General features: G+C 43.3%; 1 protein-coding gene across 2 annotated transcripts in view; it reads left to right on the top strand.

Annotated features, from left to right (window-relative positions):
- Positions 1 to 13,510, top strand: part of LOC137621576 (kinesin-related protein 8-like) — a 92,388-nt gene that overhangs the window by 27,953 nt on the left and 50,925 nt on the right. For both annotated transcript variants that reach the window (XM_068351980.1, XM_068351981.1), the window contains exon 7: positions 1,745 to 1,919. In XM_068351980.1, the coding sequence (XP_068208081.1) occupies positions 1,745 to 1,919 (175 nt within the window). The remainder of the gene's footprint in view (positions 1 to 1,744; positions 1,920 to 13,510) is intronic.

The following is a 13,510-nucleotide window of genomic DNA, read 5'->3' as shown; positions in this document are numbered from 1 at the left end:
AATTTGGATCTTCATAGTCCCTTCAAGGTCAAAGTATTCTCTTGGCCTGTCATGGTTTTCTGAATCATGTATAATAAAAAAGTGCCCACACCCCCCCTTTTTCACATCATATTACTCTTCTGATATAAGTTTATGAACACAATGAAAAGTCAAGTGTGGTTCTGCCCTCATTTTTATCTGATAAAATTATACCTTTGTAATGCAGGAGGGAATTAGGAAATACCGTAAGTAATATCATGACAATAGAAAATATATGTATGTAAGAAAAATAGTTATTGGAATACTTAATTAGCTAAAAATTTTACAAGGGTTTTTATATGTAAGCTTCGTATAAGAAATACATGTGTCTCATGGTGAACACCATAGAATAATTGATAGAAGAAAACTAACTAAATAAAACGAATGCATTATAAACCATCCATAATGTTGAATTGGATCATGCTTTATGAGCAGTCCCTCTGTTTATGATAATAAAGGGGGAGAAGAATGTAATAGATGCCTAAGAAAAATAAAATTTATGAATAGTAAAATACATAGAATGCATGTTATAAGAATAATGAACCACATTGATGTACAGTAAAATGAAAAGAAAATAATACAGAAAAAATAAATGTACATGAAAATGTTTCAGTTATCTGGCAATTAAGTTCAAAATAAAAAAATAAGCATTTAATGTTATTTACTGTATGTATTAAATTTGTTTATAGAATATCTTTCTAGAAATATGAACTGTTTATAGGGATATCCAAGCATGTCAGTATATTTCTACTTTTTGCTGACATTTATCCGATCATATGTTGAGCTGACTACTTTGTGGCAAAGAGTTTGTTTACAATTTCTAATGGTTAAAGGGTTAAAATGAATCACCTTGTCCATCACACTGTTGCAATTTTCATATGTTGCTCACAAATTAATATCCTTGCCTGTAAATGCCATTCACAGGCCATACTAATTAGAATATTGAAGGTCCCATAAACAAGTAATGTAGCAGTATTAGCTAATTTTATCATCAAGTGAATGGCAAAACTACTTGGAAGAAACTTACTTTAACCTATGGGCAGTTCCATTGGTAGGCCATAAAAAACTGCCTATATTGTTGATGTGTTGTGTAAACAAAATTTGTTTTATCCCACACCTTGATTAGGTGCGTGGATATAATAGAAAATTGAATTTGATATAGGATGGTTCTCAAATCTCTGATGGTAATAATCAGTCATACATTAATTTTTTTTTTTTTTTTTTTTTTTTTTAGATTTTATGCGTACAGAATGTCAATGAAAGTTTAATAGCAGTATGTATAGAATCTTTATGTCTTATCTGTTGCAGTTCTAGACAAGTGCAATACTGCAGGGAGTTTGTATGAAAAAATTTTGATATTGTGTAACAAGCTGTTATGAATAATTCTCAAATTATAGGTGTTAATGTCATATCACAGCTTGTTTGTATTGAAATAAATTACTCATCTCCAAAAAGGAAAGCTAACTCATAGTGAAGTACATAAATTATAGAATTATCTTTAAAATGACAGTGCTAGACCTGTACAAATATTTTAATACCACAGGGAAAAAATGGAACTCAATGAGATAGTACTTTAGGGGTTTTAATAATGAAGCATAACTTAATAATACCTGTACAGATATAATGCCTGAAATTTCCATACATGTTGCAGTACTAGATCACTGTACTAGAATTAGTAGGTTCCTACATTTTATGCATATCACTGTATGCTATGTCATTTTTGCAGAGAATCTGTTCTGACAAGACTTCTTAAAGAGTCTCTGAGTGGAGCTAGCCACACTGCAATGATAGCATGTGTGAATCCAGCAAGTTATAATCTCCATGAGACGATCAATACCTTGCGGTATGCTGAGCAGGCTCAGAATATCAAGACAAAGCCTCAAGTCTTTTCAACCATAAAGGTAAACTTTTCTTTCAGTTTTCCCTCTCGTATTCTTTTCTTAGAAAATTTTTATTGATTGCTTATGATTTTGATGATTGATGTTTGATTGTTATTTGTTCCTACACAAATACAAACCATCATTTTTGGGCTCAAGCCATGTCGTCCTGATAGAAGGTTCATATTGGTAACTTCTAAGGGATATTTGGCTACAGTGATATTCCCAGAGAATTGACCTTTAGGTCTCCAGAATTCTAACTCCTGGCGCGAATATCCTTAAAATTTCTCTTAAGGATATCGCATGATATCAGGGGACATATATCTTGATACGACACATGGCAATCTTCACCCCGAATAGCGTTTTCGTTTCGAGGGGGAAGAGTGGCAAAACTGAAGGGGAGCCGTTATCAAGGTTACCCTTCCTCCCGTACTATTACAAGGATCCAAGATGGCGCTCATTCCTTTTTTGGTAACAATTTCGCACGGTGGTTTTCCTTGTTATGTAACGTTCTTGAGAGGATTTATTATGCATTCTCCAGCTTCTTCTGCCTCTGGAAAGTTGAGTATTTAATCTTTATAGTGTATAATTTTTAGCTCCTGCTTCACAGTGAAATTAGTTTAATTTAATGTGTTTATGGAGCTTGGGCAGTCACCGGAGGCGCCATGTGGGCGCTGTCGTTCGTCATGCATGTGTTATTTAGTCAGCAGAACGACATTCCCTGTTTTAATAGTATTAATAGATTATGAAAGCTAATTAGGCACAATTATACTAGTGAAGATAAGATTATGCATACAAATTTCCTCTTCCTTATGTCGATCGTATACGTTAGAGTTTCGGCGATTTAGGTAACCGAGATCTCGCCTGCGCTAGGCTACCTAGCCTATGCGCTTTAGTATACTTTTTTATATTATCCCCGTTTACCCTCGTGTATCGTTTTATCAATTCAACAGGAGATAGTATATCTCCTAGAATTATTTATATAACTCGATACTCGTTTCCTTTGGAGAATTAAGGGTAATCCCTCCTTCCCTCTGAGTGCCGCCATAGGCGACAACCCTATTTTAGTCTCGCCATAGAGTAGTCACTCCGGCTTACATTTTTAATAAGGCAGCCCTTCACTCCATGCTTTTTCTCTCTCTGTCAGCTAGTGCCGCCAGGTACTACCCAGCCGGCAACATGGCGACCGGACCCTTGCCGCCAGGTGCTAACCTAGCCGGCAACATGCCGGCTGAACTACAGTATATGATTATACAGTAGCCAGTATATTTGCAGTATAGTATATACTGCAGACAGAAAACTGTAGTATTTATTATACAGTTGTTATTTTCCAACATACCTTGTGCATCCTTGCACAGTCTTTTGTTGAAACCAATTCTACATTGAAAGAAAGAATTCTTTCAATACACTGATAAGTAATCAGTTGATAACTCACATATACATACATATACCAAAGGCACTTCCCCCAATTTTGGGGGGTAACCGACATCAATAATTAAACAAAACAAAAACAAAGAAGGGGACCTCTACTCTCTACGTTCCTCCAGCCTAACCAGGGACTCAGCCGAGTTCAGCTGGTACTGCTAGGGTGCCACAGCCCAACCTCCCACATTATCCACCACAGATGAAGCTTCATAATGCTGAATCCCCTACTGCTGCTACCTCTGCGGTCATCTAAGGCACCGGAGGAAGCAGCAGGGCCTACCGGAACTGCGTCACAATCGCTCGCCATTCATTCCTATTTCTAGCACGCTTTCTTGCCTCTCTCACATTTATCCTCCTATCACCCAGAGCTTTCTTCACACCATCCATCCACCCAAACCTTGGCCTTCCTCTTGTACTTCTCCCATCAACTCTTGCATTCATCACCTTTAGCAGACAGCCATTTTCTATTCTCTCAACATGGCCAAACCACCTCAACACATTCATATCCACTCTAGCTGCTAACTCATTTCTTACACCCGTTCTCACCCTCACCACTTCGTTCCTAACCCTATCTACTCGAGATACACCAGCCATACTCCTTAGACACTTCATCTCAAACACATTTAATTTCTGTCTCTCCATCACTTTCATTCCCCACAACTCCGATCCATACATCACAGTTGGTACAATCACTTTCTCATATAGAACTCTCTTTACATTCATGCCCAACCCTCTATTTTTTACTACTCCCTTAACTGCCCCCAACACTTTGCAACCTTCATTCACTCTCTGACGTACATCTGCTTCCACTCCACCATTTGCTGCAACAACAGACCCCAAGTACTTAAACTGATCCACCTCCTCAAGTAACTCTCCATTCAACATGACATTCAACCTTGCACGACCTTCCCTTCTCGTACATCTCATAACCTTACTCTTACCCACATTAACTCTCAACTTCCTTCTCTCACACACCCTTCCAAATTCTGTCACTAGTCGGTCAAGCTTCTCTTCTGTGTCTGCTACCAGTACAGTATCATCTGCAAACAACAACTGATTTACCTCCCATTCATGATCATTCTCGCCTACCAGTTTTAATCCTCGTCCAAGCACTCGAGAATTCACCTCTCTCACCACTCCATCAACATACAAGTTAAATAACCACGACGACATCACACATCCCTGTCTCAGCCCCACTCTCACTGGAAACCAATTGCTCACTTCATTTCCTATTCTAACACATGCTTTACTACCCTTGTAGAAACTTTTCACTGCTTGCAACAACCTTCCACCAACTTCATATAACCTCATCACATTCCACATTGCTTCCCTATCAACTCTATCATATGCTTTCTCCAGATCCATAAACGCAACATACACCTCCTTACCTTTTGCTAAATATTTCTTGCATATCTGCCTAACTGTAAAAATCTGATTCATACAACCCCTACCTCTTCTAAAGCCACCCTTTACTTCCAAGATTGCATTCTCTGTTTTATCCTTAATCCTATTAATCAATACTCTACCATACATTTTTCCAATTACACTCAACAAACTAATATCTCTTGAATTACAACACTCATGCACATCTCCCTTACCCTTATATAGTGGTACAATACATGCACAAGCCCAATCTACTGGTACCATTGACAACACAAAACACATATTAAACAATCTCACCAACCATTCAAGTACAGTCACACCCCCTTCCTTCAACATCTCAGCTTTCACACCATCCATACCAGATGCTTTTCCTACTCTCGTTTCATCTAGTGCCCTCCTCACTTCATCTATTGTAATCTCTCTCTCATTCTCATCTCCCATCACTGGCACCTCAACACCTGGAACAGCAATTATATCTGCCTCCCTATTATCCTCAACATTCAGCAAACTTTCAAAATATTCCGCCCACCTTTTCCTTGCCTCCTCTCCTTTTAACAACCTTCCATTTCCATCTTTCACTGTCTCTTCAATTCTTGTGCCAGCCTTTACTCTCTTCACTTCTTTCCAAAACTTCTTCTTATTCTCTTCATATGACTGACCCAGTCCCTGACCCCACCTCAGGTCAGCTGCCCTCTTTGCCTCACGTACCTTGCGCTTTACTTCCACATTTTTCTCTCTATATTTTTCATACTTCTCTATACTATTACTCTGCAGCCATTCTTCAAAAGCCCTCTTTTTCTCTTTCACTTTAACCTTCACTCCTTCATTCCACCATTCACTGCCCTTCCTCATGCTGCCTCCAACAACCTTCTTGCCACATACATCACTTGCAATCCCAACAAAATTTTCTTTTGCTAACTTCCACTCCTCCTCTAAATTACCAGTTTCTCTTACTCTCACCTCGTCATATGCCATTTTCAACCTTTCCTGATATTTACTTTTTACCCCCGGTTTTATTAGCTCTTCAACCCTCACTAGCTCCCTTTTACATCCATCTACTCTATTCCCCCACTCTTTTGCTACAACTAGTTTTCCTTCCACCAAAAAATGATCAAACATACCGTTAGCCATACCTCTAAACACGTGCACGTCTTTCAATCTTCCAAACATTCTTTTAGTTATCAACACATAATCCATTAATGCCCTTTCTACTACTCTTCCATTTGCCACTCTTACCCATGTATACTTATTTTTATCTTTCTTTTTAAAATAGCTAGCACTTATTACATCTCTTGTTCAACACACATATCTACCAGTCTCCCACCACTCATTTTCACCTGGTACGCCATACTTCCCAATGACACCTTCTACCTCTCCAGCGCCCACTCTAGCATTTAAGTCACCCATGACAACTACATAATTCCTTCTACCCAGTCCTTCTACACACCTAGTTAATTCATTCCAGAACTCATTCCGCTCTTCTTCACTTTTCTCACTACCTGGCTCATACGCACTGACAAACGCCCAGCATTCCCTACCCAACCTAACCCTTACCCACATTAACCTAGATGATATCTCCTTCCATTCCACTACTTTACCTGTCATCCATTCACTCAGCAATAAAGCCACACCCTCTCTCGCTCTTCCCCTTTCAATCCCAGACACTCTACCAGACATTTCACCAAACATCACTTCACCCTTTCCTTTCATCTTTGTCTCACACAAGGCCAATACATCCATCCTTCTACTTCTAAACATACTTCCAATCTCACATCTTTTACTCTATCGTACTACATCCACGCACATTCAAACACCCCAAAACTAGAGTGCGGGGAGCAGTCACTCTCCCCCCAGCTCCATCTCTTTGATGATGTCTCACAGGATTTTTATACAGGAGAGGGGGTTCCCAGCCCCCTCGTCCCGTCCCTTTAAGTCGCCTCTTACGACATGCAGGGATAACGTTGGCGCTATTCTAATTGTTTTTTTGGCCCCGCGGCCACAGGGGGCAATATTAAATAATTTAAGAAGGGTCAGTGTTAGTATACACTTATTTTATCCGTAGAGGTTAGAACCCTTCTCTTTTGAGTTTGCCTTGATAAGGAAACTCTTAAAACTTTATTATGGGGGGGAGGTCACATCAATTGGCTGGACAGGAGGCACAAGTATGTGTTTCCTATTTCCTTTCTAGCTTACTATCCTAAGCTATAATGGTTAAAATATTAGTATTTTGCATAACCTGTTTATCATGTGTGATAAACAACTGCATACTCATTTAATTTTCCTTTCTTTACTGGAGGAACCCCAAATGAAGTGCAAGGGGATCTTCTGTAACCACAGGTGTAGGAACTTCTGTGGTCACAAAGCGTGCAGGTCTCGTGCCGCCTGCACCATTACTTCCGGAACGCTGCGGTACTGGGACCCCCAAGACTGCAACATCGGCCTGGCCTTGGTGGCTGAAGGTTTTGATGACCCCAAGTCAACGGAGTCGATGGATGCAGCACGAGAAAAGCTGCGCAAATGGGTACGAGGGTTCCAGAAGAACTCTCCGAGACTGTACCTACCCAATGCCAGGATGCGTAGCTTGCTGTTCTCGAAGGTGGGAAGTGAAGCTGTCGTGCCCCAAACACGACCCGGACCTCCCTGCGTCCAGATTGCCATCGAGACGGATGTCAGTGAGGCGTTGCAAGGCATGGACATCCACCCGGAGGAAAGGATGTCGGAAGTGTCTACGGACACTGAAAAGGATCTACTGAAGGATGATCCCGAGGAGGAGTCTACTCTACTTCCTGAAGAAAAAGAAGAAGTCAAGTCGGAGTCCCTTCCGTTTGTGCCGGCACTGGAGCCGACACCCTCTACATCTTCTGTTTCTACCCCTCCATTGGACAACATGAGCCAGGCAGTTTTGGCTCATCTTACGGTCTTAATGGAGAATATTCGCAAGCAAGGCGAAGCAAGGGAAGCGAGGCTCGAGAAAGAGCTCCGTGAAGCTCGAATCACCACCTCCCGAGGGTCATTCAAGCGACCCAGAGTCCAAGATCTCCCCCCCCCTGCTCCGAGACGAATCCCTGGAGGTACGCGGAGTTTATGCCGATTACCAACGGCAAGCTCTACATCTCTGAGAAGATGGGAGCCGTCCCCTTAGATGACATCCAGTTCTGGCCAACCTTTAATGCTTACCCTGACTGCTTCATTCGACTAAAGCAGGAGCCAGCGTCAAAAGAGGAGATGGAACCGAAGGAGGTCATGGTTTTTGACCACGACAAGGCACAGGCTCTCTTGTCGAGCAGCCTGAAGAATGTGGGTTACACAAACTCAAAAGTGTCCACCTTGAGTAAGAAACACCCTACCTTTCTTGCTCCGGCTTCAATAGCCTTCCCCTTTATGTCAAAGGCTTTTAAAGCTGTTGCCAAGGCAGTGGAGGCAGGCAAACCATGCCCTGCACTAGAGAAGTGTAGGCCTCTGTCGTTAGCCCTGCCCATGGAAGATAAGGAATGGAAGGAAGTCCACTTAACCTTCTCAGTAGGGAAGTTGGATGCAAATATCGCCGGACGACAGTTAAGTGAAAATCTCCCGAAACTGTCTGACTTTCTCTTGTGCAGGGAGCACGAGACGAAGGAGAGACTTGCGGCATCCCTATCCCTACAGAACTGTATAGAGATGTGTGCAGGCCTAAAAAGCACCCCAGACATGCTCATGGTCCTGGCCAAAATGCACATGGCCACCTTAGTAAAGGACCTGTACGCCTTTATGAAGGCTAGGAGAGCCTGTAGAGAGTTCGTGTTTGCTGCAGCATCAGTAAAACACGAACCCAGGAAGCTGATATCTTCCAACATCTGGGGTAAAGACCTCTTCCCAAATGAAGTGGTCAAGGAGGTAGTTGATAAAGCTGCCACAGAGAATAGGAACCCTCTCCAGAAGTGGGGCATCTTCTGAAAGAGGAAGTCTTCCCCGGATGCGGGTCCCCAACTTAAAAGGAAGACCAAGAAGCCTAGATTACCCTCTAGGCCTGCCCAGCAACATCCTGCAGTCAGCATGACCGCGGTGCCCCAAGTGATTGCTCAACCACAGACCACATTCCAAGTGGTGCCTCAGCAGCTGGTTGCCCAGTCACCAGCATTCAACCCTGGGTTTGAGAGGCAAACCACTACCTTTCGTTTGAGAGGCAAACCACTACCTTTCGTCCGAATGGTAGTGGCTCCCGACGGGGCTCCTCAATACACTCCTCACGAGGTAGGGGAGGATGCGGTCAGGGAGGTAAACCCTCTGGACAATCGAAGCAATGAGATTTTTCAGGTAGGAGGGAGGCTCCAACACTTTCAGGATCGTTGGACCTTCGATCCTTGGGCCCACAGCCTAATCAAGAATGGACTAGGGAACAAGCTTCCACCATCATATCCTCAATTCTTCCAACACTCCACCCCCTCATTGGCAGAATATACCTCAGAACTCTTGAGCAAACAGGTTATAAGGAGAGCAAAGTCCATCAAATTCCAGGGAAAGCTGTTTTGTGTTCCCAAGAAGGACTCGGACAAACTCAGAGTCATTCTGGACTTGTCGCCACTCAACAAGTTCATCGAGAACAGCAAGTTCAGGATGTTAACCCTTCAGCACATAAGGACCCTGTTACCAAAAGGGGCGTACACAGTCTCAATAGACCTGGCAGATGCTTACTGGCACCTCCCAGTCAGCCTCCCCCCTCTCCTCCTACCTAGGATTCAAGCTACAGAAGAAAAAGTATGTCTTCAGAGTCATGCCCTTCGGACTATACATAGCCCCAAGGATCTTCACGAAACTTGCAGACGCAGTCGTTCAACAACTACGCCTAGAAGGCGTTCAGGTAGCAGCGTACCTGGACGACTGGCTGGTGTAGGCAGCATCCAGGATGGCTTGTCTGCAAGCATCCAAGAAGGTGATCCAGTTTCTGGAACATCTAGGATTCAAGATCAACTTCAAGAAGTCTCAACTCTCTCTAGCTCAGGAGTTTCAATGGCTGGGAATCCATTAGAACTTGAAGTCACACTGTCTCTCCATTCCCCCAGGGAAGAGGAGAGAGATCGCAGGGTCTGTCAAGAGACTACTGAAATCCGACAGGATCTCAAGACGCCAACAGGAAAGAGTACTGGGCTCTCTCCAATTTGCAGCAGTAACAGACCCAATGCTAAGAGCACAGCTGAAAGATGCGTCAGGAGTCTAGAGAAGATACGCATCAAACGCTCGAAGAGATCTACAAAGACCGATACCGACCTTACTGCGATCACTTCTCAAGCCGTGGTCAAAGGTCAAGAGCCTAACGAGGACCGTGCCCTTGCAACCACCTCCACCATCAGTAACCGTCCACACGGATGCCTTGACGGAAGGATGGGGAGGTCACTCCCACCAAAAGAAAGCCCAAGGCACTTGGTCATCCCTGTTCAAGACCTTTCACATCAATATTCTGGAGGCCATGACAGTCCTCTTGTCATTGAAAAAACTCTCCCCTCGTAGATCAGCCCACATCAGGCTGATCTTGGACAGGAAAGTGATAGTGAGATTTCTGATCTGACAAGGCTCGAGATCGCCCCACATCAACCATGTAATGTTGGCCATCTTTCGTTTATCGAAAAAGAAGTGATGGCACTTATCAGCAGTTCACCTACAAGGGTTCTGCAATGTGACGGCGGATGCTCTACCCAGGCTAAAGCCGATAGAGTCAGAATGGTCCCTAGACGCAGACTCATTCTCCTTCATCTTGGAACAAGTCCCGGAACTGCAGATCGACCTCTTCGCGACGAGCGACAACAAGAAACTACTTCGATATGTAGCCCCACACGAGGACCCGCTGGCAGAGGCGACGGACGCCATGTCCCTCGACTGGAATGAATGGACCAGGATTTAACTGTTCCCTCCAACCAATCTCCTACTGAATTTCCTCAACAAGCTGAGATCCTTCAAGGGAACAGCAGCCTTAGTAGCCTCCAAGTGGCCCAAGAGCAACTGGTTCCCTCTGGTACTGGAACTGAAGCTGAGGCTGGTCCCTCTACCGAACCCTGCTCTATCTCTACTGGTTCAGAAGTCGACTGTCTTCGCTTCATCACAGAGAACCCAAAACCTTCATCTCATGATTTTCTCACCTTCCCGGTTAAGAAAAGATTTGGGATCTCAAAAGGCAGTATAGATTTCATAGAAGAATACAAGTCAAAGTCAACTAGAAGACAATACGAATCGTCTTGGAAAAAGTAGGTTGCTTTTGTCAAAGCAAAAAACCCCAAAGAAGTCTCAATAGATTTCTGCTTGTCCTTTTTCATCCACCATCAAGAACAAGGCTTAGCTGCCAACACGATAACTACGTATAAGTCAGCCTTGACTAGACCTCTTCTATACGCCTTCCAAGTGGACTTGACGAACGAAATCTTCAACAAGATCCCGAAAGCATGCGCTAGACTTAGACCTGCAGCACCTCCGAAGCCCATTTCATGGTCCTTGGACAAGGTCCTACACTATGCCTCAACCTTGAACAATGAAAATTGTTCTTTTAAGGATCTTAACCAAAAAGTCATTTTCCTGTTCGCTGTAGCCTCAGGGGCTAGAGTTACTGAAATAGTAGCCCTATCAAGAGCTGAGGGCCATATTCAGTTCACAGAAGTGGGAGAACTGAATCTCGTTCCTGATCCTACCTTTCTCACAAAGAATGAGCTACCCGCTAAGAGATGGAGTCCCTGGAGAATCTGCCATCTGAAGGAAGATGTCTCTCTGTGTCCAGTAGAATGTCTAAAGGTCTATCTTCGAAGAACTTCAGACTTCAGGGGAGGACAGCTCTTCAAAGGAGAAACCTCGTGATCGAACTTATCCCTAAAACAACTGAGGGCGAAGCTTACTTACTTCATTAGCAGAGCGGATCCTGACGGTACACCCTTAGGTCATACATACATACATATACCAAGGCACTTCCCCCAATTTTGGGGGGGTAGCCGACATCAACAAATAAAAAAAAAAAGGGGGGGGGAACCTCTACTCTCTACGTTCCTCCAGCCTAACAAGGGACTCAACCGAGTTCAGCTGGTACTGCTAGGGTGCCACAGCCCACCCTCCCACATTATCCACCACAGATGAAGCTTCATAATGCTGAATCCCCTACTGCTGCTACTTCCGCGGTCATCTAAGGCATCGTAGGCAGCAGCAGGGCCTACCGGAACTGCGTCACAATCGCTCGCCATTCATTCCTATTTCTAGCACGCTCTCTTGCCTCTCTCACATCCATCCTCCTATCACCCAGAGCTTCCTTCACTCCATCCATCCACCCAAACCTTGGCCTTCCTCTTGTACTTCTCCCATCAACTCTTGCATTCATCACCTTCTTTAGCAGACAGCCATTTTCCATTCTCTCAACATGGCCAAACCACTTCAACACATTCATATCCACTCTAGCTGCTAACTCATTTCTTACACCCGTTCTCACTCTCACCACTTCGTTCCTAACCCTATCTACTCGAGATACACCAGCCATACTCCTTAGACACTTCATCTCAAACACATTTAATTTCTGTCTCTCCGTCACTTTCATTCCCCACAACTCCGATCCATACATCACAGTTGGTACAATCACTTTCTCATGTAGAACTCTCTTTACATTCATGCCCAACCCTCTATTTTTTATTACTCCCTTAACTGCCCCCAACACTTTGCAACCTTCATTCACTCTCTGACGTACATCTGCTTCCACTCCACCATTTGCTGCAACAACAGACCCCAAGTACTTAAACTGATCCACCTCCTCAAGTAACTCTCCATTCAACATGACATTCAACCTTGCACCACCTTCTCTTCTTGTACATCTCATAACCTTACTCTTACCTACATTAACTCTCAACTTCCTTCTCTCACTCACACTTCCAAATTCAGTCACTAATCGGCCAAGCATCTCTTCTGTGTCTGCAACCAGTACAGTATCATCCGCAAACAACAACTGATTTACCTCCCATTCATGGTCATTCTCGTCTACCAGTTTTAATCCTCGTCCAAGCACTCGAGCATTCACCTCTCTCACCACTCCATCAACATACAAGTTAAACAACCACGGTGTCATCACACATCCCTGTCTCAGCCCCACTCTCACCGGAAACCAATCACTCACTTCATTTCCTATCCTAACACATGCTTTACTACCTTTGTAGAAACTTTTCACTGCTTGCAACAACCTTCCACCAACTCCATATAACCTCATCACATTCCACATTGCTCCCCTATCAACTCTATCATACGCTTTCTCCAGATCCATAAACGCAACACACACCTCCTTATCTTTTGCTAAATATTTCTTGCATATCTGCCTTACTGTAAAAATCTGATTCATACAACCCCTACCTCTTCTAAAACCACCCTGTATTTCTAAGACTGCATTCTCTGTTTTATCCTTGATCCTATTAATCATTGCTCTACCATACACTTTTCCAACTACGCTTAACAAATGATCCAAGAAAAATTGCTTCCTCTCTGAACTTCTTTCAATACATGGACTTTGAGCGTCTTCGCTTATATACTGGATGGAAGTCATCCAGAGTGTAAACATTATGTGAAGCAAGTGCACGAACTGAAGCATTACGTGGTGGCGGCAGGTAGTGTAGTAAAACCTGTCGTCTAGTGCTGCGATGAACAGTGAATTGATGGGGACTATCAATTTGGGTGAAAAGGTGTTGACACCAGTGTAGTATCTTTTATATGAGTGTCACCATGGTGACACTAGTACTGTTCAAATTTTCAGGTGAAGAATTATTCAGATAACACTTGTGCCGTGTGTACATTGTACACAGTGTTGATAGTATCCAACATTT

Source organism: Palaemon carinicauda, chromosome 28 (genome assembly GCF_036898095.1).
Source record: "Palaemon carinicauda isolate YSFRI2023 chromosome 28, ASM3689809v2, whole genome shotgun sequence".
In the NCBI taxonomy this organism is placed as follows: domain Eukaryota; kingdom Metazoa; phylum Arthropoda; class Malacostraca; order Decapoda; family Palaemonidae; genus Palaemon; species Palaemon carinicauda.
The sequence above is the reverse complement of the archived record's forward strand: the minus strand, read 5'-3'. Positions and strand labels throughout refer to the sequence as shown.